This window comes from Ictalurus furcatus, chromosome 5 (assembly GCF_023375685.1).
Source record: "Ictalurus furcatus strain D&B chromosome 5, Billie_1.0, whole genome shotgun sequence".
NCBI classification, from domain to species: domain Eukaryota; kingdom Metazoa; phylum Chordata; class Actinopteri; order Siluriformes; family Ictaluridae; genus Ictalurus; species Ictalurus furcatus.
In genome coordinates, this window is record NC_071259.1 from 21685643 (window position 1) to 21712865 (window position 27223).

The window sequence follows — 27223 nt, forward strand, 5'->3', positions numbered from 1 at the left end:
TTCTTCCTTTTAGAGGGCGCCATTACTTTGGTCATATTTGTATTTATGGCATTTATGGCTCTGGTTTGGATTGCTTTCTTTCTTTAATAATCAAACGACTGAGTTTCACTAGACTTGCATCAAATCCGTGTGTGTAATTGAAATACATTAGTCATTGTTGATTATACGACTCGAAGCCCATCAGTTAAGGTTTAAACGAGCGAGTCTCCTTGTATGTAAATTCACACAAACCCAGGAGCTCGTGCAGGATATAAACGTTTTCCCCTAAAACTAACTGGACTGTCTAAAAGAGTCACGAATAAAACGTGTTCGTAAACGGCTTGATAAATGAGGCCCCATCTTCCTAAAACTACACACAGCAGACCAGCTTCCGCTTTGAAAATGAGTCACTTCAGCACGTTTTTTTAAACGGTTCTAGCAGTCAAATGGGTGTCGTGTCTGTGATTTGATCGAGCACGTTCTCACCAACGAGAACGAATGCTTCATTCCTAAGTAATAAACGGCACGGTGCTGGAACAGAGGGCCAAATGCACAATAATTGAATAAGAATAGAGTTTAAAAGTAATGAAACACTTACTCCGTGCCGTTCAGATATCATCCAACGTTCGAGCAGAACTCGTGCAAAAGCATGCGAGCAGAACAGCCCGACTACAAGGTCAACGTAATAATGCTTTAATTTACAAAACGTGACGCTCCCTCGTATATTTCCTGGAATATATATATATATATATATATATATATATATATATATATATATATATATATATATATATATATATATAAAAACTACAGCATTTTAGAAAATCCCACAATCGTGCTTTTTCTTTTCATCACAAATCAACAGCATTTTTGGATTTCGTGAGGCCATGCGGATAGTTATTGACTTAACTGACAGCATTGTGTATTGCAAAATAAGAAACTTACTTTCTTACTGCGTCCTGCTCTGGTCGGACACAACTAATCAATAATCACAGTTCAGCAGAAGTGCTAGGCGTTCTGATCGAAAGTACAATTAGCTCGAAGAAGATCTCGTCTTCAAATCCAAGCTAAATCTAGATTTTATTAGTCTACAACCTACAACAGCAGGACAGTGTAATAATGCATAAAGCTCAGCTTCTGGAGAACAGGATTCCGTTTTAACATGATGCTGATGAAGGAACCTACTGAAATCCAGCCGAGCGAGACCTATCCGAGTCACGTGTCGACGTCTGCAGACTCCCTCAAACGGCCCTCATTTCATGATGCGTGAGTTCTCGATACAATAGTGCAACTACTCCTAGTCATTCTGGAATGATGACAATAGACAACTACTGCACCAGATAAATACATTTTACTAGTCTACCCCCCCACACTTTTCTACAAGGTAGAAAACTCAAATTTTCGAGTATAAATCAAGCTTCTCGAAGGCATACCAAGGGTGCATCAGCTGCTAAAAGTAACAAGTCTTTGGTAAAATATTGCTTTGCTATTAACATGCTTTTTTTTCAGCCCAGTATCAACATGGAAGACTGCGGAGTATATAATCAAATATGCAGATTCAGCACACTGAATCTCACAACGCTCATCCGACTCGTGCTTTGTTCCACAACCGAACAAGGTAAACATGAACAGCGAGCCCTTTGAAAGAAAAGGGATTCCAATTTAGTGTGAGCGCAAACAATCCAGCGAACTGCAAGAGAATTACGATACAATAAAATAAGCTGGTCTACAAAAGATCACTTGGTCATTATCATTGGCTGGTATACAGTAAAGAAAGTAAACTGAGGGGGGGGAAAAAAACAAAAAAAAACAAAACAACAACAACGTTTGCTTCAGTGTGAAGGTCTGGAAGAGGGACGATTTGCTGGTGTAACAAGTGATTACTGGAACATTCATCTAGTATCCAAATTTAAGGCAATGTTTGTCCCTGGAGGCAGGTTCACAAACATTATATTAGGCTTTCGAGCACTGAAAACTGTTTGCATAAACAATAAGAGAAGCCCCTTTTGCATTTTGCCATTGCCAGTAAGGTGAAGTATGTGATGGCAAGCACTGTAAAACATCATATTAAAAAAGAATAATAATAATAAAAAATCAAATGCATCCAAATTCTTGGACAAATTCTTGCATTTCTAATTTTTTTGTTTAAGATTCAAGATTTCTACAGCAGATGACATTTAGGTCGCAGCTGAGCAGAATTCTTCGATGGTAAATTACTCTAACTAAAAGCAGTCCCTTGTTGAAAGTGGACTGGCCACATTCTAGTTTTTTAAAATAAAATGATCAATCAAGCCAGAAGAAACGTTTCTCTGTTATGGGGATAAAACAGAATTTGAAAAGGCCTCAAATTTTACACTCCTAACCAAAATGGACGACTAGAAATAGCAGCTTCTACTAAAGAAGCTTTGGTGTAAAAAAATGTAAAAAAGAAATCGTAATACAAGTGCTGGAAGAAGAGTAATCCACTACCGTGAATGCATCACAGCGTGGCCCATAACAGGAAACGGACAAGTCTGGTGATGTCAACCGATCCGCAGCGATGAGAAGCAATGGGAAAGGGCTCCTTAAAAGACAAACACAAGCTCCGTGACGGTTCTGTGCTTATCTCTTCCCTGATTTCATGTAGGAAGGAATGGCGCCCCGGGCGGTCAGGCCCTCGAAGCGCTTGTACGTGTAGTTAATGAAGACCCAGTCTTTGCTCTTTAAATCAGCTTCACTGTGGTTGGACACTACAGGCACTAAGAAAGAGGAGAGAGGAGAAGGTTAGTTAAAAACAATGGTGGTAAGTAAACGTAGAGCTTCAGGAACAGAAACGTTAACTGAACGTACATGCTGGTTGGAGGATGTCTGAATCTGGAAACTCGTCGAAGTTTGAAGTGTCGTCGATGCTTTTAATCTCGATTGGAATGGCAGCGGGTCTCTCCCTGTCAAAATAATCCCATTTGTCTTTAGACCCTCTAAGCTGCGAGTTAACTTAGCATGACTGTACACATGAGAATTATTTTGTTAATGAGCAGCTAATATGCTGTAATTCAAAAGAAAATGCAACACAATTCATCACTTCCGATATCTTACAGTGGGCTTGTGCGATATAACCATCTGATTGATCGTCCCTACACGATATTATGTTGCCATGATATCCAAGGATGTTTATTCCAATTTTATACAACAGTTAGTTCCAATTGATTGGTGGAGCGACGTTACAAGAGTGCTTATATTTAGTATAACTACACTGGGATGTTTCACTGTGGGTGCGTCTCAATCAGCTCCCTAGCTACACGGGTTGTGAATCAGTATATCGTGTACACGGATCCGGACCCTCGCTCACTACACAGTGGGACACTGATGACTCAACGTCTGCCGACATGACTACATACTTTTATCAACAACAGGCAGGACCGATACCTTTGGCATTATTGAATGTAAATATGTTCGCTTACTCACATGCTATAGTACTTCAAGCAGGATCGTAGGCTAGCTAGTTGATTTTTTAAAAATCATTAAACGCTTAAAAGTCATAAAAACAAACCATATATAGAACATTTAAAAAAAGTAATCAATTGAGAGTTTCATAACAAGCTTTTACATTTGTAGATAAGGTTGGCTGAACGTTTGTCCACCATTTCTTTTTTCGAGCTGAGAGGATTCAGAAATGACGCCGTTTCCAGTAAGGGAACATAGTGAGCGTCGATTCATTGGTAAATTGTGAGATTTCTTTTAGGGAGCGAAAGTTCCAGTGCAATGGAAGGATTCTATGATCGAGACAGCCCTGAAAATGGCCGACTCCCTGATCAGTGTCCTAACTCAGGGGTTCCCAAACTTTTCCAGGGCAAGGCCCCTCAAATGGCATTAAAATTTGACCGAGACCCCCCTTTTGCAAGATGTCTTTAAAACACATTAAAAATACAGACTTCTGAATATATCCCCCTTTTTTATTAATAATTACATCTTACATTTTTACATTACATTAAGAATTGATTTTGTGTGTGTGTGTGGTTGTCTGAGAGTGAGAATTTAGTTTTCACACCAAATTGTTGAGGCCCCCCGGGGACCCCCTGGCGGCCCCCACTTTGAAAACCACTGTCCGAACTAATTGAGACGCACCCTGTGTGCATCACTCTGCTCGTCTGTGTTCAGCACATAAAATTCCACTTCCTGGTTCAAAACGGTTACTACAGTAGAGTTAGTGACATCATCAGTGGACATGGCAAACAACACTTTTCAGGAATATAACATCTGACTTATAAAGGCTCTTCAGATTTCAGCTGAGGCATCTTTATCGGGAATGTACAAATGAACGTGAGCTAGCTAGCCAGCTAGCAGACGTGCTACACAGAGTGTGTGGCTTCTTTGTGATCTATTCCCCCATTTGGCCACATTGTGTTCGAAATGTCAGTGATTCGATATTAATGTACTGTTTATAGAAATATTGTATAAAAGCAGTATCGCAAGAGCAAGAGTGCGGTTATACTGATTACCTAGATTGCCGATATTTCTTGCTTAAATATTATATGACCAAACTTCCCAGCTCCTTGATTTAACATGGGATTATGCTGGTACAAGTTATCACTCAAAAATATGACAAAGTCATTAAATAACATTGTTTCTTATAATATTATAAAATGGAAAATTTTGAGCAGGGAAGAAAAAAAATATATTATATAGCACAAGCTTATATTATAGCATAGAGCAGTTAAAGGTTCTACCTGATATGGTCATAGTCCACCCCTTCAAAGAAAGGATTGGATTTGAGCTCTTCAACTCCAGCAGCACCAATCCTGTTCTCACTCTCACAGCAGAACCTAGAACACATTAATTCCTCAGGAACTCATGATATACTCAATGTTGCCAACCTGACAGCAATCACGTTATATGTATCAGACATGCGGTTATATTTGCCAGCGATTACAATTTTACAATTTATTATACCGCAGCGCTGTTGAGTTCTCGATTCTGATTGGCTGACAGACATTCTGAGGTGTGCAATTATTTTTCAGTAAATGCGCAGTTAAAGTAGTTCCACTCAGGTCTTGATCAGTGATACAGTTCCATATCACTTCGCCAAGTTAACTGAAATAATGGAAAAGTTAGCCTGCTGTCCACCACAGCGCACAGATCCAACAACAAACAAAATGACACAATTTCCATTTTCCAGAAATAAGTAAGGGATAATTGACGATGGGCCGATGAATTGTTAGAAAAATACCCGAGGTGGTAATGAGGTCACAAAGTGAAGTGAAGGCTTAAGCCATTGATCTGCACTTACTGGAGAGAAAGAGCAAGAGAAAAAAAGAGAGAGAGTACGAGAGAGCAAGTGTGATTGCAGTAAATGAGAGAGAAAAGACGATGAACAAGCATTAATATTTATTTATTTATTCATTGTATTTTCTGAAGCAATAAAAAAACCAAACAAAAAAAACTGAACAAGTAGATCTATCAATATTGATCTATTTTTTTTTATATTATCAGCATGAAACAAAACAACAACAACAAAAAAAAAACAACATGTGATCGATCTCCCTCTCTCCAATAACTGCATATCGATGGCTCAAGCCTCCGTTGCTAGCTCTGAAATGACGTTTTGGAATTAGCAACCGGGACTTGAGATGCGTAATAAATTAGTTCCACACTCATGAGCATTTTAAGGACAAAAACCTGAAATGTATTGCAATAAAACATCCGATCGATGTCTTGAGGTGTGCTAACTGCGGAAATAATTGACGGAATAATTGACACTGAATTATTAGAAAATAATGCACACCCGAAGTGTAACGGCCATTCCGCTTCTCGACGTGGCCGCATTACCACCTCGCAGTGTGTACTGATTTCCTAACAATTCGGCGGGCCGTCGTCAATTATTCCTTTCTTAAGGAATAATATCATACATCAGTTTAGTTACATTGGATACTGATCGAACATCCGCAAGACGAGTTCATTCCTGTCATCACTTATGTTATAGCAGCTACACACATCTATCCTCTCGAAGGAAACTGAAAAAAGTGAAGACTCTTCCATGACAGAATGCTTACCGACTGTTACAAAGCGCTAACATTAGAGACTCCTTCCATTAAAGTTAAACAAACAATTCCTTACAAATAAAACGATGTATTTGTTGCTATGGTGGAGTGCATGTTTTCAAAAATCTGTTTATTATCAGCCTTAAATTATGCTGATCACCCACCATACAAGTCGATGTAAAGGAGATGATAACACTGTATTAGTACGAGCGCATTAATATAACCCTGTGATTTGAATTACAGCCGACACTGTCAGAGCTGTCATTACATCACCTGGAAGCACCCCTATGATTAGAAACACTACCAATTTCCAGCTAATGTGCAAGAAAAACATGTAGGTCTCTCAAGCATTTTGGTAGAATGTACATACAGTCCCCTCCGAAACTATTGGAACAGCAAGGCCAATTCATTTGTTTGTGCTATACACCAGACATTTGGGTTTGAGATCAAAAGATGGATATGAGACGAGAGTTTTTATTTCCTGGTATTCATATGTGGGTTTGTTAAATGACATTTTGCACATTCTGCATCAGACCACTGTAGACAATCTGTAGGCGAGCAAAAGTATAGGAAGAGAAAAGTCTTGAAGGAAATTAAAGTAAATCATACTTAATATTTGGTTGCAGATCCCTTGCTTATAATAACTACATCAAACTTGCGGCTCACTGACATCACCAGATTTTTGGCTTCTATTGTGATGCTTTTCCAGGCTTTTACCGCAGCCACTTTCAGTTGTTGGCTGTTTTGGGTGGTTTCTCCCTTCAGTCTCCTCTTCGGGAGGTGAAATGCATGCTCATCTGGGTTAAGCTCTGGCACTTGACTTGGCCAGTCTAAAACCTTGCATGTTTTGGATCCTTGCATGATAATTCTAAACTCTTCTCATTTTCATCATTTGATCTCAAACCCAAATGTCTTCAGTCTGCACCAAAAACAAATGAACTGGCCTTGCCGTTCCAATAGTTTTGGAGGGGACTGTAAATGCTCAATAAACACTTGAAGAGCAAATTGTACCTGAGAATAAGATCCTTTGCCTTCTCGGAAATGGGAACTTCTGGGGGGAAAGTCAGCGTTTCCCGCCAGTTCATCACCTTCCTGTACGTCTCCTGAGGAGTCTCTGAGCAGAAGGGGGGGTAACCTGCAAGCACACAGCATGTTGGTGAAAGACCTGTCTTCTGTTGGCATGTGGGAATCGAAATATTAACACGGGGAGTTCTATCTCACCTATAAGCATCTCGTACATGATGACCCCCAGGCTCCACCAATCACAGAGTTTATTGTATCCGTTCTGCAGAAATACTTCTGGAGCAATGTAGTCAGGGGTTCCAACAGTGGAGAAGGCCTGAAATAGCACAAACCACTTGTTCACTATTACTCCTAAGCCAGATAGATCTACCTCAGCTTGCAAAACTAACAAAGTGTGTCTACAAACACTCCCAAGCCCATTCATCTACTCCAGTCCATGTAACAGAAGAACCTCTTAAAGCAGAGCAAGATTAATATCCCACCCTTATGCTGCTTTAGCACTTCACTGTGTTGTATGTTTACATTTCTTTACTCACCAGCTGTCTCCGGTTTCTCTTCCACGTCTCTGCTTTTCTTTTCGAGTTCATGTTTTGGAATGCTGAGAAGAAAAAAAAAAATTCAAAAGGTTCATTCAAGCAGGAGCAGTGGTGGTTTAGCTCTGGGTTACTGGTATCATGGCTGACCGTGCACTCTGACCCCAACTTCCTGGGGTATGTGAAGAAAAGAATTTCACTGTGCTGTAATGTAACCACAATACATACTGGCTTTCATTTATGGGAGCAAATATTTGTTTGTGTGGCAGCAGTAAAAATTTCATCACAGTGTAAAGAAACAGGATATTACAAGTTATCAGTTCAGCACGCAAAGAAAGCGCTTCTGATGAAGCAAGCACAACTCATGCCGTTTTGTGCAGCACACTGCGATTGGTATTTTCTCTCCATTTATTAGTGTACTCTGCAGTTGCTCCGTGCATTTTGCTTCCTATACGCTCACTATCTACTTTATTAGGAACAGCTCATTCACGCAGTTAAGTAATTACCCAAATCATGTGGCAGCAGTGCAGTACATAAATGTAAATACAAGTCCAGAGCTTTAGTTAATGCTCACATCAAACATCAGAATGGGAAAAAGTGTGATCTCTGACTTTGGTCGAGGCATGGATGCTTGTGCCGGATGGGCTAGTTTGAGTATTTCAGAAACTGCTGATCACCTGGGATTTTTGCACACAACAATCTCTAGAGTTCTGTAGGTGGAAATGCCATGTTGATAAGAAAGGTCAAAGGAAAATGGCCAGATTGGTTTCGGGCTGCCAGGAAGGATACAGTAACTCATAATCACTCTTTACAACCGTGTATGCAGAAAAGCATCTTAGCATGCACCAAACCTCGAACCTTGAGGTGGATGGACATACAGGTGATTGAAATACATCAGTCTGGGAAGGGTTACAAAGCTATTTCAAAGGCTCTGGGACTCCAAAGAACCACAGTGAGAGCCATTATCTCCAAATGGAAGGAAAAAAAAAAAAAAAAAAAAAAAAACTCAGCACAGTAGTGAACCTTCCCAGAAGTGGCCGCAAAAAGATTATAATATCTACAGTCAAGCATGGTGGAGGAAGTGTTATGGTGTGAAGATGCTTTGCTGCTTCAGGGTCTGGGCAACTTGTAATAATTGAAGGAAACATAAATTCTGTTCTCTACCAGAAAATCCTAAAGGAGAATGTCTGGTCTTCAGGCCGCAAGTTGAAACGCAAATGTAACAAGACAATGATCCAAAGCATAGGAGTAAATCCTAATCCTAGAAGTAAGTGAAAGACTGATCTCCTGTTATCAGAAGCATTTGGTTGCAGTTATTGCTGCTGAAGGTGGCACAACCAGATTGTACATTTAAGGGGCAATTTGTTTTTCACATTGGTGATGGGTGTTGGATAACTTTTTTTGCTTCAATAAAAAAAAAAAAAAAATCTGTATTGTGTGTTTACTCAGGTGTTCACTCCAAGATCAAATACTATTTAGTATGAGATATACACAAAAACATAAGGAATCAGGAAAATACTTTTTCACAGCACTGTACATACAGGCCAATAGTATGAGGAATAAAGCTCTACTTCTACTATAAAGATGAAATCATGAACTAAGGTCAACTTTCTAAGCACGAGGCCCTGAAGGCAGCATTATTCGTGTTGAATCGAAGAAGCTCCCAGCATTTAACACAGCTTTGAAGCAGCAGAACTACAGAAGAAACTAAACACTGTGTTAGGAACAGCACACATTTAGGAACTACCCTTCTGTCAACAAGGATATCCTGCAACTGCTGCCACATGGCCAACCATAGCGTAGTGATTTTATTACATACTGGCAATGAATGTGAAAGAAGGCGACATCACTGATGCCAACACTGCTAACAAGAAAACTCTGACAGGAAGAGAGAGAAGGCACAATTTTCCACAATAACTCGAGCATATATACACAGTCTAAGTGGACAGCATGGCTCCATGCTAACAGCATAAATGATCAAACATGATGAGTATTCATTGAACTGTTCTTTAACTGCAAAAATGAACCTGGAATTATACAACAGCCTACATATTAGAAGAAAACATTAAGTACGCCTGCCACAATAACTACTTTTGTGGGACAATAGACTGTCCCAGACATAACTGCGATAACATAATAGCAGAACAATGCAAGTACACACTTTCAAAGAGCGATGAACTTTTTATTCTTAACAATATTCAGACATTGGAATTAGAATGTCAAAAAACAGTTTTTGTCTTCTGATGAAAATGTTCTTTAAATTTAGTCAATATTTCGTCGTCATGTTTATTACTGTCAATTTTACTCTGATTAAAAAGGACAGAATGTTACTCGACGACATTTTAGTTGAATGAGAAAATGAAAACATTCAACCAAACATTCACACGTTTTATATATTAACTTAAACACGTAGCAACAAAAACGTGTGAAAACTGCCCTTGCTGTGAAAACCTGATCTCCTGAAATAAGAACATTACAACGAGTACACTACTGTAATACAATCAATCACAGTTGGGTATAACGCGTTACTGCACTCTAATGACTTTTTCTGACAATACTAATGTTACGCATTACATTTTAAATGTATATAATTTGATTACAGTTACTGATGTCAATAAAATTAGGTTACTTGCATTACAAATTTATTGCTAAGAAAACAATATTAAGTAAAATGCTTTATTAAAATAAATCACGTTTTGCACGACTGCGTCAGTTAATGCAATGTTTTCCCAACCGGGGTGTCACGGGGTGTCAGATGAGAGCAGAGGTGCAGTGGAAAAATCCTTCAAACATTTCTAAAATGCTAAAATGTGTATAAAACTTTAAATATACATGATAAATATCTGATGTCTGAAATAATAACAGATACACACACGCATATATATAAAATAAATAATTCCCTCCCCTTCGACCTCCCTCGTCAACATCAGTACGCGTAACGTACGCATGTGTTTAATCCTAATACTTAGCGTGTGACGATGCGTGTGTAATGCAAAAGAATATGGACAGATTTCTTAAAAGAAACGCTCCAGATGCTTCTGGACCCTCATCTTCATCAGCATGTAGCTAACGCTGCCTAGCATTAGTGTTTGGGTAGGGTACCACAACTTTTTGAAAATTTTCAAAAGGGTGCTGTGTCTGAGAAAAGGTTGGGAAATGCAGAATTAATGAGAAATGCGCTTTAATGAATGACTGGAGAATGTTCATTTGACAGCCCTGGAGCAGACAGAAGCGTGAACGGCTAAAATGTTCCTGACATTCTTATGTAAACAAACACGCATGTAAACACAATATGTGCGATACCGAGGTCAGCAAAAATTATCGAAGTCACCTCCGTATATCGTACAATAAGTCGATAACGTAATTATTGTGACAGGAATAAACATTCATATTAAATTCACCTTACAGCAAACTCTCTGTTGCATTCAGATCGGGAAGTTCATGCTTCATGGTGGACGACGTAAAAACATATTTACGGCTACAGAGAGCTGAGAACTGTCTAACACAGAGGTTCTCAACCTTTTGTAATTAAAGCCCCCCCAAGCCTCCTCTATCATGTGGTACTCTGCCCCCCGCGCCATATTGGAGGAGACCAGGTATAATGATTCTATATATATATATATATATATATATATATATATATATATATATCCAATCTATGATCTGTTTTTGATAGATAGATAGATTTTTTTTGCTTTTGTGTTTTTGTACTTTTTAAAATTACTTTTCAAAACTTTAATGAATTTTAAAAATAACTTATTACATTTATAAACCTATATAACAGACAGGTATGGAACATGAATGATTAAAAATGTTTATGAACACTATAACTATTTTGAACAAGAGAACTAGGCTGTAATAACATGGACTGTTTTACGTGTAAAACATGTTGCATTCAGTTCGTCTTGCATTCTAAAAAGAGCATTCACATAAGAATGATGTAAATTCAAGTTGCATTCACATAAGAATGATGTAAATTGGGACAAAGGCTGCGTCTCGTTATCCATGACATTGTTAAATCTCCGGCTCTCAGCTGCTCAATGAACAGAGCAGACACAGAGAGAGGTGTGAGTGCAGTGGGAAAGCAACACGTCGTGCTTGCAGAGATGCTAGGCACTTCTTCTTTTTGCACAAAAGTCGCTAAAGGGGTCTGAAAAGTCGCTAGGTTGGCAACACTGGTCTGTACTGACAGCTAGATAAAAGGCAGGCTAAGCTCTCACAACTATTACGTAAGGTGCAAACATTCACTGATGCTCAAGAAGGTAACACGATACATTAAGAGCCGGGGGGTGTGTGAAACTGGGTCATTTGTGTAAATTCAGTTATTATTATGTCTTGTGGACTATATGTAAACATCTGCTATGTGAAATAGCTTATTCAGGACAGCACTAAATAAAAAAACATGGAATTTCTATGATCCCTCTTAGTTATTTTTTTAATTATTAACATTTAGCAGATACTGCAAGGCGTAAGTAAACTTATGACCTCGACTGTAAGTCTCAGGATTTACGTACCAGTATATGCAGTGGAAAAAACGGTATTGCACCATCTCTATTGAGAATATTACTTAAGTAGCACACGCTTATATACACACATAATAGCAAAAACAGCTGATTATTATTCCGCCTGACTTCATGGAATGCCTGAAGCCAAAAACATATGGATGATACATGGACGTTAAGTGTAAACACGGTTAAGTTCATTAACAGCAAATCTCTGCCTTCCCTTTTAAATCTGCCACTTTCCCTAAATGATGATTTACAGGCTACTGTCCTCTAAACCCCTGACTAATGGAGGTAGATTTTGTGTAAACAGGTTCATATTTAGTGCAAAACAGACACTGCTGGAGGAAACTGATCCCAGAGTAGGAGTTGAGAGAGTACTCATGTTGAAAGTAAAACACCGTTACTGGAACAAACAGCTCGGGGATTAGGCGGTTGAGTCAAAAATGTTAGAGATAACTGTAGAATGTAATACCACAATTAGTGTTGTTAAAGTAAAAGATATGTCGGCTTACTAAAATCGCTGGGCAGGCTGTGGTTGAGGTTTCTGTAGAATTCTGTCCTGTGAGCCTTCTTAAGCCCCGTACACAAGCCAAAATCTGATAGCTTCACATGGCCCTACAAAAAAAAAAAAAAAAAAAAACACACAAAAACCCCACTGTGTCTACCTCAAACAGACAGAACTGATCACATTGCAGTGAGATAACAAGCACACTGATAGGTCTACAACCAGCAGAACGATTCATGCAGTGAATCACTCGTCAGTTTATCCAAACTCTCGAAATGAACACAAAGTTAACCTTTGAATCCAGTAGCAGGTTGTCAGGTTTAATATCTCTGTGGATGAAACCCAGCTGGTGGATGGAGTCGATGGCTAGCACCGTCTCGGCGATGTAAAACTGCGTAGCCTCCTCAGTCAGCGTGTCCTTCTTCATCAAGAGTGTCATCATGTCTCCTGCAGACACACCAAGCACAGTGTTTCAGAGAAATGATGTGAACCCAATTTGATTCGACTGTGCCATGAAAACAAAGGGATTCTTGTTCTGAAGACTGTGGATTCATTCAATTAAATGCATGACAAAGCGCACTACATGGCCAAAACTATGTGGACACCTGGCCATCACACCTATATGTGGGTCTTCCCCAAAACTGTTGACACAAAGTTGGAAGCACAAAATTGTCTGGAATGTCTTTGGATGCTTTGGCATTAGGATTTTCCCCATCACTGGAACAAAGGGGCACAAACATGTTTCAGCACGACAATGCCCCTGTGCACAAAGCAATGCCTATGAAGGCATGGTTTACCAAGGTTGGAATGGAAGAACTCAATTGGCCTGCACAGAGCCCTGACCTCTACCCCACTGAACATGCCGACTGTGCACCAGGAGCCCTCGCCTGAAATCCAGTATTTACCGGATTCCGTGAAGTTTTTTTTTTTTGTGTGTGTGTGTGTGTGTGTGTGTGTGCATGTGGGTGATTGTTGCCACTTTTTTTTGCCGTCAAAATTTGCTGTGCTAATTTGTGGAAAAACTACTTGAATTGCCAAAATTGCAATTGCATGAAATTGCTTGCACGGTCTTTCACAGTAATGTTTCCTGGTAAATGAGACCTTTCTTTGCTGAGCTTGTGTTCAACGCACGTGAATCGAAGAGGGCATTGGCTGAATGCGTGTTGTGATGACGAGTTCCTCCGAATACTGCGGCACTTGATTTTGCGTTCATTTCTGTGAGCGCAAAATCCTGGAGGGACTGGAAATCAGAGACTAACCTCGGTAACACTCTTGTGGCTAAATGAGCACAAATCCTCAAAGGCATGCTCCAAAATCTAGTGGAAAGCCTTCCCAGAAGAATGAAGGATATAACAACAGCAAAGGGTGGACTAAATCTGGAAAGGGATGTTCAACAATGACATATGGGTGTGATGGTCAGGTGTCCACATACCTTTGGCTATATAGTGTCGTTAGAGAGATATCAAAAGAACACACATTGGCGTTCATTTCATTTATTTGACTACGTTACGCAGCAAAAGTTAGTAGGAACCAGGGTTTATTTTCTCTGGTTGATTAGCAAGGTAAAACACCCTGTTGATGACATCACAGCCTACCCAGTCACTTGACTATCAGGCAATAACAAATGAAAACTGATCACCTGGATACACATTCTGCTTGACCTGGTGCTAGGATTACAATGATTTGTTGATAAAAGCCATGTTTAAATTAAACATAATTTATGCCTTAATGTGAACATTTTTCTTGACTAAAAATGCAAGCACTTTTAAACAACATATTAAGAATATGTGCCATTTTAAGCAAAGCTAAACAGGCTAAAATCGAATTTGTATGGCATCTTGACGACGACATTTTCATCCAGAGACCAACACAATGACTGAACTTTTTTAAATCCCTGCTTGAGTATTAATAAACAGGACCCACCTCCAGGTAGGAACTCCATTATGAGGTAGAGGTTCAGCTTGTCCTGAAAGCTGTAGAACATCTTCACGACCCACAGACTGTCCGCCTCCACCAGAATGTCCCTTTCAGCCCGTATATGGCCAACCTAGAACACGGGAGAGAATCTGAGAAAGTGCTGCATTCCGCGCTGTGCCAGCAAATCAACATCCACCTAGTCTTAGCCTGAATATAGTTTGCTATATATTTACATCTTATAGTTTCTCTCCATCCATCATTCGCATAAACGTTCTAATCGTTCTTTCCTGAGATTCATATATAGGCTACTACGACACAGTTTTGTTTGCAGTCAATATTTTGTCACTAACCTACAATCTGGATAACAGATGATCAATCAAAATGCTATATAAGGAAGCTGTACCTGTTCCTTCTCAAGCATATCAGCTTTGCGCAAGATCTTCATGGCATACACGTGGCCTGTGTCTTTCTTCTGAACCAGACGTACCTAGACATCAGAGAAGTGTGAAAGCCAAGTCTATATAAAGCCGATTTACAAATAATTAGGAACTGATTTCCCAGACAAAACAAAACAACAACAACAACAAAAAAACCCCCGCACTTCTCCGAAAGCACCACGGCCAATCACTTTGAGTGACTCGAAGTCGTCCAATCCAAGACGGGTTCGTTTGAGCCGCAGAAACTCTGTCTCCTTCCTCGCGTGCTGAGAACGCCGAATACGCTTCTACAGAAATACAGGGCAAAACTGTCACTGCAGAGCTTTTTTTTTAAACATTAAAAAAAAAAAAAAAAAAACCACGTACAATAATGTGAGCATAGATGAACTCAATGGACATGAAAATTTCACAGCATTTTTAACTAGAATCAAATCAATCAAATGTGACAGACGAAACAGTCAAAGTTTTAAGTAAGATTGCCTCCACACCTCTTCATCAGCTAGTCCCTCTTGATCCATCACCTTCTCCAACTTCTGCTGCCTAACACACACACACACAGCATTTTAACACATCTGAGTGACCCGACAAGATGTTTACATAGTGAAAATGAATTGATTGCATAATACACTTTTCTGACATGTTGAGGGTATCGTCAGTGCTGTTATAAGTAAGGGATCATCCACGGCTACGTGTGCATTAAACAATTTTAATGCATGACGTGGAGGCAAGAACCATGACACGAAGAGCATTCAAATCGTGTAACGCACATAGCAGTGGACTATCCTGTTTATACCATGGTGACTTGCTAGCACTGACAAGTTAAAGCTGTTTGCAGTGCAAAATTTGACAGAAAGGATACAAATAACGGTTAATAAATAATCACACAAATTCACACATTTAAAATCTGTATCCTGTGTTCATATGTTTCTGTAAAGCTGCTTTGAGACAATGTCCATTATTTAAAAAGCGATACAAATAAAATTGAATTGAATGTTTGTTAGTTATTTTATAAACGGATCGTTACATCAGAAATTCTGCCCGCTCTAAATCATACAGGTAAGTTTATAAGTTTACATTTATTTGAATGAATCATAATAAATAGTTATGGGAGAGTGAGAGAGAGTGATAATAATGAAGCTGAGAGTTTAATTGTACATTACTATAGTTACAATTGTTTATAGGCAGTGCATTAATTAATACGGTGATTAATAATAATCCCTTACATTTATATAGTGCTTTTCTAGACACTCAAAGCGCTTTACATTGTATGAGGCGAAATCTCCTCAACCACCACCAGTGTGTAACATGCACCTGGATGATGCGACGGCAGAACGCCCACCACACACCAGATATTGATGGAGAGGAGAGGAGAGTGATGTAGCTAATTCAGGGATGGAGATTATTAGGGGGCCATGATAGATAAAGACCAAGGACCTACTCTTTTACCATAAGTGTCCTGGGATTTTTAATGGCCACAGAGAGTCAGGAGCTCGGTTTAACGCCTCACCCAAAAGATGGTGCTGTTTTTACATTATAGTGTCCCCGTCACTATACTGGGGCATTAGACACACGGTGAGCTCCCCCTGCTGGCCTCACTAATACCACTTCCAGCAGCCACCTTAGTTTTCCCCAGGAGGTCGCCCATCCAGGTAATAGCCAGGCTCAACCCTGCTTAGCTTCAGTGGTAAACCAGGCGAGAACTGCAGGGAGATATAGCGCTAGCTAGAACCATTCAACAGTTTGAATGCACACTTTCCAATCAGAATAGAGTATTCAGACAGACCACAGTATAAAACTAAGTAACTGTGTTATTACATGCATGAATAAGTTCATAGTTGGTCATTTAATAAAAGAGATGGGTGAAAAATGAAAGGAAAAACTTGAATAAACGAGTGGAGAAACACAGTGAGTACAGATGCTTTCAAATCTGTGTTCTATACGATACAGTTAAGTAACTAATATTTTATCCATGCTAACATTGCCAACACGAAAATCCCAGCAGAAGTTAGTTTTATTTATTTATTTATTTATTTATTTATTTATTTATTTTTACATGATGTGTCCAAACATACAGGAAGAAAACAGCAAAGCAAAACTCTGGTATGAACTTTACTTACTAATTAGCAGCTCTGCCAATTTGTAACTGACCCGTGCCACCACGGTCCTGCACACTTGTTTTCCACTGGCTTGTCAAAGTTCAGCTAGATAAAGCTGACATGAACGCGCAAGTTCTTGCCAACAAAAGCAAACATGTCTTTCAAGTCCTGGATCCGCTTCAGTGAAGTGGCTTTCCCACAGGGAGAATATTATTCTGGTTTAGTCTGACTGCTGCTGCTTTAGGTGAAGAAGCCGAAACGTGTAGATTTCAGTTGTCCCATAATCGTCATAGCGAGAAGTTATAAATGCACAAGCGCTACGGCTAAACCACAAACTGCACCTCTGCTCTTTGGCATCAAGATCGCAAGAGGAAAAAAAGAATACGAAGTGATTTTGAACCAGGGTTCATTATTGGTGCTGGATGGTAGTAGCTAACCTTGAATGGAAACCGTGATTTACGTAGTCTGCATTAAATCCATAGGACAGAAACCACAGAAAAGTAAATAGAACTGGAAATGGTGATTGAAGGCACACATTCAATGAGTGACGTACATGCATTAGTGTGATAAGGAAAAACTACACTTTTTCCACTAATATGTACATTTTTGCACCAAATCCTTCATTGAATTTGTACATTTATAAACTGTGGCAGTAATTCAGACCTAGTTATATAAATTATACTTAACTAAAATATTCTCCAGGACATGGTTGGTATTAATCTAATCCATATTTCATGGTGAACAATGTGGTGACATGAGCAATATAATACAGGAAATAACGTATATGATATCCATCCATCCTTCCATCCATCTTCTACCGCTTATCCTTTTCAGGGTCACATAGGAACTTGAAGCCTATCCCAGGAAGCATCGGGCACAAGGCGGGGTACACCCTGGACAGGGTGCCAATCCATCGCAGGGCACACAATCACATACACATTCACACACCCATTCATACACTACGGACACTTTAGACATGCCAATCAGCCTACCATGCATGTCTTTAGACTGGGGGAGGAAACCGGAGTACCCGGAGGAAACCCCCGCAACACGGGGAGAACATGCAAACTCCGCACACAGGGCCCTGGCGGGACTTGAACCCCGGAGGTGTGGGGCTAACCACTAAGCCACCGTGCACCCTGTATATGATATACATAAGCTATAATTAAATTATTAGAAAATAACGCACACCCCAAGGTGGTAATGAGGCCATGATGCGAAGTGGAATTACACCTTGGGTGTGGCGTTACAGAGTCGATTATTCCGCTTATACCACAGTTACCACACCTCAAGACATTGTTCAGATGTTTTATCGCAAGACATTTGTCAGGTTTGTGTCCTTAAAACGTTGAGCACGTTGTGGAGCTAATTTATTACGCATCCCATCTCAAAGTTCCGGTTGCTAATTCCAAAATGTCATTTTAGAGTTAGCAACGGAGGCTTGAGCCGTCGATACGCAGTTATTGGAGGGGGGGGGAGTGAGGGAGGGAGAGTGAGGGAGAGAGAGAGAGAGAGAGAGAGAGAGAGAGAGAGAGGGAGAGAGGGAGAGCGAGAGAGAGCGAGAGAGAGAGGAGAGAGAGGGAGAGGAGAGAGAGGGAGCAAAGGAGAGTGAGAGAGGAGAGAGAGGAGAGAGAGGGAGCAAAGGAGAGTGAGAGAGGAGAGAGAGATTACAGTTTTTTTTTTCATTTCATGATGATAATTTAAAAATACACCAAATAAATAAGTAAATAAATAAATACTGATAGATCTACTTGATAGATCTACTTGTTTTTTTTATTGCTGCAGAAAATACAGTGAATAAATAATTAAACATTCATGCTTGTTCACCAGCTTTTCTCTCTCAATACGGCAATCACATGCTGTTGTTAGATCTGTGTGCTGTGGTGGACAACAGGATAACTTTTCCGTTATTTCAGTTAACTTGGCGAAGTGATATGGAACTGTATCACTGATCAAGACCTGAGTGGAACTACTTTAACTGCGCATTTACTGAAAAATAATTGCACACCTCAGAATGTCTGTCAGCCAATCAGAATCGAGAACTCAACAGCGCTGCGGTATATAAGGTTTTATAACTAGCTTATACATGTGTGAGAGACCACCTGATCCACACGGGAGACCTTTTGTCTTTGTTTCCACCGACTCATTCTCTGGAACCTAATTAACATACAGCACCCTAGGGAGATCCAACCAGCTGGGGGTCCATCCTGCAGTCAAATACTTTATGGGTTGCATGGTATACTGGTACTACGGTAGCACTGCGATATGAAAGCTTCTAAATACCACAGATGCCACTGTATTTTTTTTTTTTTTTTTTTTTAAACAGTAGTACCATCAATATAGTAGTACCGTAACTAATGTATGTGTGGCAGTTAATACTATTTTCGCTAAAACATTACATCTCGCTGCTTTTGCGGAATACACAAGGGTTAGTGACACTTCACTTAACCTAAATTCTTTACCTTAAGCTTTAAAGGTTTCCTGTTTGCTAGTAAATAATGTGTGTATATAATAAAATTAACAATGTTTGATGATAAGCAAGCTAACAGTTATTTATTCCTTGTGTTCGTTCTTAGTACTCGGAGGACAATTTCCACTCACGTGATTTGATTGCTCTAGGGAACACTAGATGAAATATGTGGCACATTGAATCAGTTTCTTGCCAATTGTATGATTGTTCTTGAATTTTCCCCAATAGTCAGTTATTCATTCTCATTAATGAAATACTCAGAGGAGTCTGTGTTTCTGTTAATGTGGTTCATTTTCTAGATTTGAATTATGAATGAACACAATATTGCATGGTATCGTGATGCTTCAGGTGGTATTGTATCGTAAGATATGCTTGTGTGTATCGTGACAACACTATTCTCTTCCATTTGGTACTCTTTTGAACAGGATGATTGATATAAATCGTTATTTTGTTTAAAGATCTTTTTTTTTTTCTTCATTTAGTAAGGTCCTTCAGATGCTACATAAGATATTTCCCCAGAAGACAAAATAACAATTTACATCAATGATCCTGTTCAAAAGTTTACACCCCCCATGTATCATATTGCCTTCTTGAGAATCAATTCTGAGTTATTATTGTGTCTCGTGGACTATATGTAAACATCTGTTATGTGAAATAACGTATTCAGGGCAGCACTAAATTACAAACAAAAATGCAATATTTACGATCTCTGATTGTTGTTTTTTTTTAAATTATTAACATTTTGAAGATTCTGCAAGGCGTATGTAAACTTGTGACCTCAACTATACATCATTCATCTCCAAAATGTCTTTAAGAGTCATTAAATGACCACCTCTAGGATGAAACAGAATCTCTTACACGGGGGTCTGGAACAGGGAATGAAAGTCGTTGCTTTCCTCTCTCGACATGCATCAGACTCCCTCAGGGTAGGAAAACGTCAAAAGAAACTCCACTGCATTGTTGAGATGCTCAAGATGTTCACATATCACTCAAACCCTCTGGACTGGTTTAATGGAAAGTGAGCTTAGCTAATCACGTACAGCCGCTTGTGACCATATAGGAGAGTCTCACCTCATCTCTCTCTCCTCATGCTGGGAGATCAGGTTGCTGTAGAAATTCTCCAGGGTCACTTTGGCCATCGTGACCCGCTCCTTAGTGTGGTTGCTCATGGAGGAACAGGACGTCTGACCCGTCATTGCCATGGTTACCTGAAAGGTTACGACAGACAGATTGTTGTGTAAGAGCATACACATGCCACCAAGTAGAGTTTGTAGATTTATACCATTAGAAACTGAAAGAAAGATCACAGATCTTTCTACATACATACATACATACATACATACACACATACATACATACGCATGCGCGCACACACGCATGCGCATGCGCGCGCACACACACACACACACACACACACACACACACACACAGCTGGGAAAAAAAAAATGGGTCAAGCCCAAAAATGGCAAAATATGAAGCTTTTAATGATCTTAACGACAAATCATTGGTCCGTAAATTAGCAGGAATTAAACAAAGGCACTCCTGAGTCCTCCAGTGGCACCATTTGCTCGTTTATGTTTACTGCAGTGAACAAGAAGCAGGGAAATTTACTTATATAGTCTTCTTGTACGCAAAGAAAAATGTTTGATGTAAAAGAATAATAACCAACATGTCATGGGTGTCATAAATATAAATAAAAATCTGTCTGCAAGTTTACACACGAGGCTTAAGATTTTAAAGAAATCAATTGGAAACGCTATCCCACACCAAGTTTGTTTAATTCTTGCTCATTTTCTGACCTATGATTTGTTGTTAAAACCATTAAAAGCTTAATATTTTGCCATTTTGGCCTACACAACTATTCTGTTCCTGAACTAGGAACTCGAGCAAAAGAACTGTTATTATTTTATTTACTATCTTGCAGCGCTAATGACTCCTTGAATGATACCTTACGGTTTTGTGAAGGTTGGAATAATTTACTATGTCTTCTCAAATATCTCCTGTCATCACAGCTGTATTTGGCTACATGATCCAGTGTTACTCGGGTTACTTCAAACGCAGGTAGACAATGCTGTGTGCTTGCATTAATCACCAGCAAACGTGCATCACACAAAGACCGCAGTAACAGCAACGTCTCACTGCATCCACCTACATCTTTTTTTTGTAATATTAATGTACAGTATCTCACAAAAGTGAGTACACCCCTCACATTTATCTAAATATTTGATTATATCTTTTCATGTGACAACACTGAAGAAATGACACTTTGCTACAATGTAAAGTAGCGAGTGTACAGCTTGTGTAACAGTGTAAATTTGCTGTCCCCTCAAAATAACTCAACACACAGCCATTAATGTCTAAACCGCTGGCAAGAAAAGGGAGTACACCCCTAAGTGAAAATGTCCAAATTGGGCCCAATTAGCCATTTTCCCTTCCTGGTGTCATGTGACTTGTTAGTGTTACAGTGTCCCAGGTGTGAATGGGGAGCAGGTGTGTTAAATTTGGTGTCATCGCTCTCACACTCCCTCATACTGGTCACTGGAAGTTCAACATGGCACCTCATGGCAAAGAACTCTCTGAGGATCTGAAAAAAAGAATTGTTGCTCTACATAAAGATGGCCTAGGCTATAAGAAGATTGCCAAGACCCTGACACTGAGCTGCAGCACGGTGGCCAAGACCATACAGCGGTTTAACTGGACAGGTTCCACTCAGAACAGGCCTCGCCATGGTCGACCAAGGAAGTTGAGTGCACGTGCTCAGCGTTCTCAGCACCTTCCCAAGGTTGTCCTTGGGAAATAGACATATGAGTGCTGCCAGCATTGCTGCAGAGGTTGAAGGAGTGGGGGGGGGTCAGCCTGTCAGTGCTCAGACCATACGCCGCACACTGCATCAAATTGGTCTGCATGGCTGTCGTCCCGGAAGGAAGCCTCTTCTAAAGATGATGCACAAGAAAGCCCGCAAACAGTTTGCTGAAGACAAGCAGACTACGGACATGTTTTACTGGAACCATGTCCTGTGGTCTGATGAGACCAAGATAAACTTATTTGGTTCAGATGGTGTCAAGCGTGTGTGGTGGCAACCAGGTCAGGAGTACAAAGACAAGTGTGTGTTGCCTACAGTCAAGCATGGTGGTGGGAGTGTCATGGTCTGGGGCTGCATGAGTGCTGCCGGCACTGGGGAGCTACAGTTCACTGAGGGAACCATGAATGCCAACATGTACTGTGACATACAGAAGAAGAGCATGATCAGTATGCAGTATTCCAGCATGACAACGACCCCAAACACACCTCCAAGACGACCACTGCCTTGCTAAAGAAGCTGAGGGTGAAGGTAATGGACTGGCCAAGCATGTCTCCTCACCTAAACCCTATTGAGCATCTGTGGGGCATCCTCAAACGGAAGGTGGAGGAGCACAAGGTCTCTAACATCCACCAGCTCCATGATGTTGTCATGGGGGAGTGGAAGAGGACTCCAGTGGCAACCTGTGAAGCTCTGGTGAACTCCAAGCCCAAGAGGGTTAAGGCAGTGCTGGAAAATAATGGTGGCCACACAAAATATTTGCACTTTGGGCCCAATTTGAACATTTTCACTTAGGGGTGTACTCACTTTTGTTGCCAGCGGTTTAGACATTGACTAGCCTGTTAACTGATACACATCCCCCGTGTGATGAAGTTAGGACGAAGTAAGATATTTGGGACTTCTGAGACAGAAAGGACAGTCCAGGATTTAAGCACATTCAGGAAATCCCAATCAGTCTAGAATTGACATTAAATAATAAAAACAACAATAATAATAATAATAATAATAATAACAGAACAACATAGCTACAACATAACAGCACTTTGAAAAAGTGAGGGAAAAAAAACCTCACCACCACTGTGATCTTTAGCAATGTCAGTCAGAACTGGTCATATGAGATCAAATCAGTATTGCAATATATTAGAAGACCAGACAATTATTACATATTTGCTACGATCCAAGCTGATTGCAAGCCCACAATCACATCTTTCCATATCAGTAAAACACAGCCAGTAAACACTATGTTCATTCTTGATATGATATGCCCAAACAGCTGCACCATTTTAATCATTAATCTTTAACCTATTAATAAACTAGGATTTAATCAGGGAAACATGTTTAGTGAGCTTTCATAACATGTTCATAAAAACACGCCAGAGATTGGCAAATCACAAATACATTTTTTACTTACACAGGGTGTTTTAAAGAACAGCATTTATTATGCAGCAAGCTGATTCCCAATCTGATTGACCAGAAGGTGTCGAGTAATTTTCTGTAACAGCAGCACTGGCAGTAGTGCCGGCTGAATTGCGCTCGTTCTTAGGTGGGAGCATTTTTATAATTCAGAGGGAAGATGCGCCACATAATCTAAGATGAACAATAAATGAACTGAAAAACATGGTATTTAACCCATAAAAACCTATAATCTTTAGTTTGGTGAACCTTTCTGTAACCTTCCATTTATGGAAAGAGTCTCCAGTGTCAGAGGTAAAGCTGTTTCAGTCTTTAAAAGCTCTTTGTGGTTTGTTGGTAACAGGCCAGGCAGCATTTTTTTTAAATTAACCCAACAAAAAAAAAAGAAAGAGAGACAGAGAGAGAGAGAGAGAGAGAGAGAGAGAGAGAGAGAGAGATAAGGGAGTCTGCCATTTTAAAGGCTGTCTCAATCACAAAACCCTTCAGTGCACCAGAACATTTCCTCGCTAAAAAAAAAAAAAAATCCCACAATGCACCTCTAAAACCAGGGAGAATCGATGCTCACTATGTTCCCTTGCTGGAAATGGCATAATATTTTCTGAAGCCTCTCAGCTCAAAAAAATTATAAATTTAAAAAAAATGGCAGACAAACTCTCAGCCAACTTCGTCTACAAATATAAGCAGTTTGTTATCTGTGTTGTAAATCTCAATTCATTACTTACATTAGAGATTTTGAACTGAATTTTTATCGTTCTATATACGGTTTATTTGATTGTTTAGTTATTTTTTTTAAATCCACTAGCTAGCCTACAATCCTGCTTCAAGTACCGCGACAGTCATGTTGCCGGAAATTGATTCATCAGTGTCCCAACTTTTAATGAGCCAGGGTCCTTACCAGTGCATGAACTCGTGTAAACGATACACTGATTCACGAGCCATGGAGCTAAGGAAATGACTTGTGAGGGAACAGTTTTTTAAAGCGCACCTTTTATGGTTTTGAAACGTGCCTAATTTTGTCTTAAAGGTCTCATACAAAAGATTTACATGGATCCAAGGTCAAAAAACACTTTAATGTGCTCATAATTTAAACTGCAGCATAACCTTTTTACCCTAGTGTCACAAATGACTCGTTCAACGATCCATTCTAAATGATTCATTCTAAACGCCTCCTTTCAGAGAGCTTACTCTGCTCTGATTGGTCAGATGTCCCAGTCTGTTGTGAGTGTCTACCGTTGTCAGCGAGCAGCCAATGAAGACCAGAGGCGGGGGTTTTTGTTACAAACCTACGGAGGTCTGTACAGGAAGTAAACCTGGAATTACTAACCACTCGTTTCAGCTGTTTGTCGTGCCCTTTGATATTTTCAACTTTGCAGACATGTTTACATTCACAAACAGCTAGAACACTACATGAAAGATAATATTTAACAAAAAAAATATATATAAGTGCACTTTAAAGCTGCTATAATGCAAGCGATAACAGGACAAACTTGTTTCTCCAGATATTCCACAACATTAAAATGTATAATGTGTACAATAATACAGTTTGAAAAATAGCACTTGTTGACAAATTGCTGCGGTATAGCTAGAAGAATAACACCCTTCAGGACCTGCTGTTAGAAAAAAAAAGTATCAAAAGTTTATAAAATAAATAAAATAAATGTAAAAAAAACAAACAAACAAAACAGTAACACTAAGTGTGTTTGGAGTGAAGTCACATCCCACCTCTGCCTAGACTACTTATTATTGTATGCATGTTGGTGTACTACTAGCTACATCTAGGATAGATAGATAGATAGATAGATAAGTGTCAACGTTAACAGAAGACAAAATTGTAATACTCGGACAAAATCTGAGCACGTGTTATTTCTGAGTGTCGTTTAGTATCAGTGACTTTAAAACTTTTCCACCATTTATTTCCTTTTCTTTGTTTTTCCTCGTCGCATACTTTATTAACAACGAATACGTAAATCTCATACATAATACGGCTTCCTGTGGCGTCACTGTTCTGTTAGCAGAAACTAAACACAGACACTTCTATCACCAGTACATTCAGGCTCTTTACAGCTTATTCTCACTCTGCTTTATCAGCGTTACCCATCTAACCATCCCAAAAAGACCTTCACTGCCTACACGAGCGTTCTAACTCGGGTGTAGACACCATTGTTTAACACACTACACGTAGTGACCTAGATGTCAGCCAGAAAGGTATTTAGGATACAGCCTCGCGGATTCTTCCTGAAGCGAGAGAAGCGATAATAAAACTGAAAAAGAACTCAAGTACAATGTTTGGCAGCTCAACAGAGAAGTGGCTAGCAACAAGGCTAACTTTACATGAACCAGCTAGCTAGGTTTCAGCAACAACAAAAACAACAACACCGGTTATTATGTCGAAGCATAACGCGACTTCCGCTAGAAACCCACAAATAATTGCGTAAGTATCAGACAGCTAGTGGCGTCTTATTAAAGCCTGAGAACCAAAATCTAGAAAGCGTCGCTGTCTCTAGAAAACATGACATCACAGCTTAAAAAAATACTACGGTGAGTTCAGCAGCTAACTCATCTCTCACACTCTCTCACTCACTCACTCACTCTCTCTCTCTCTCTCTCTCACACTCACACATCTTATATATATATATATATATATATATATATATATATATATATATATATATATATATGTATATGTATGTATGTGTGTGTGTGTGTGTATACACAAACATTATAGCTGCTCCACACAACGGTCTGTTACAACCAACTGAAGTGAAATCTTGTCGTTTACTTCACAATCCATTTCTTATCTGTTATCTGGACAACTTTTTAATGCCTTACCTTCTACTCGACCTCCGACTGATTGCAGTCTACTTGTAGACACTGATCATTATTTCCTTCTTCCGAGTCGCTGCTTCAGGAGCGAGTCTCCAAAATAAGAGTCTGACTCATGCGCCATGCAACACACTACAGTAAGAGCCTGGGGAGTGTAAACTTTTGAACAGGATGATCGGTGTAAAGATGTAAAAAAATAAAAAAGAAAAAAAAGAAAAGAAAAAAGAAGAAAAAAAAACAACAGCTAAAGACCCACCTCTTCCGTGAACACCTTACCAACCCACAATAAATAAATAAATAAATAAATAAATAAATAAATAGAAATTACTCTGGCACTTACACCTCTACTCTGCACACTTTGCTTCTTCTGGAACTCAATTAAAGATCTTGTATGGTAGCACTACTTGTATTGTTCTCTGCTTGATATATCGCTTTGCTTGTATTCTCTCATTTGTAAGTCGCTTTGGATAAAAGCATCTGCTAAATGAATAAATGTAAATGTAAATATAGGGGGTATAATTACTTACGTATTTCGGCTGGTTTGTTGCCTTGGAGAACTGCTTTTTCTTAGCATGTTCAATACTTTTTTTCCTGTGTCAGTTCACTTTATTGGTGAAAATGTCATGTGAATAGCCTCATTGGAAATATATTTAATGAAAAAAAAAATGTTGATGTATTGAATACTTATTTCCCCCACTGTGTGTG

At 39.5% G+C, this 27223-nt stretch overlaps 1 protein-coding gene across 2 annotated transcripts; it reads right to left on the reverse strand.

Moving 5' to 3' along the window:
- Window positions 1-773: 773 nt before the first annotated feature.
- Window positions 774-26879, reverse strand: stk38a (serine/threonine kinase 38a). Of its 2 annotated transcripts, none has more exons than XM_053625210.1 (14): window positions 26525-26879; window positions 20554-20690; window positions 15405-15456; window positions 15081-15203; window positions 14883-14966; window positions 14486-14609; window positions 12855-13009; window positions 12570-12672; window positions 7556-7617; window positions 7218-7335; window positions 7008-7131; window positions 4686-4781; window positions 2809-2903; window positions 774-2717 (listed from the first exon to the last, which is right to left on the reverse strand). In XM_053625210.1, exons 2-14 carry the CDS (start codon window positions 20682-20684, stop codon window positions 2581-2583), a joined length of 1404 nt encoding a protein of 467 aa, XP_053481185.1. In that variant the 5' UTR covers window positions 20685-20690; window positions 26525-26879; the 3' UTR covers window positions 774-2580. The 2 variants fall into 2 exon arrangements, with proteins under 2 accessions (XP_053481185.1, XP_053481186.1); XM_053625211.1 differs by having other exon boundaries at window positions 26414-26879.
- Window positions 26880-27223: the final 344 nt, after the last annotated feature.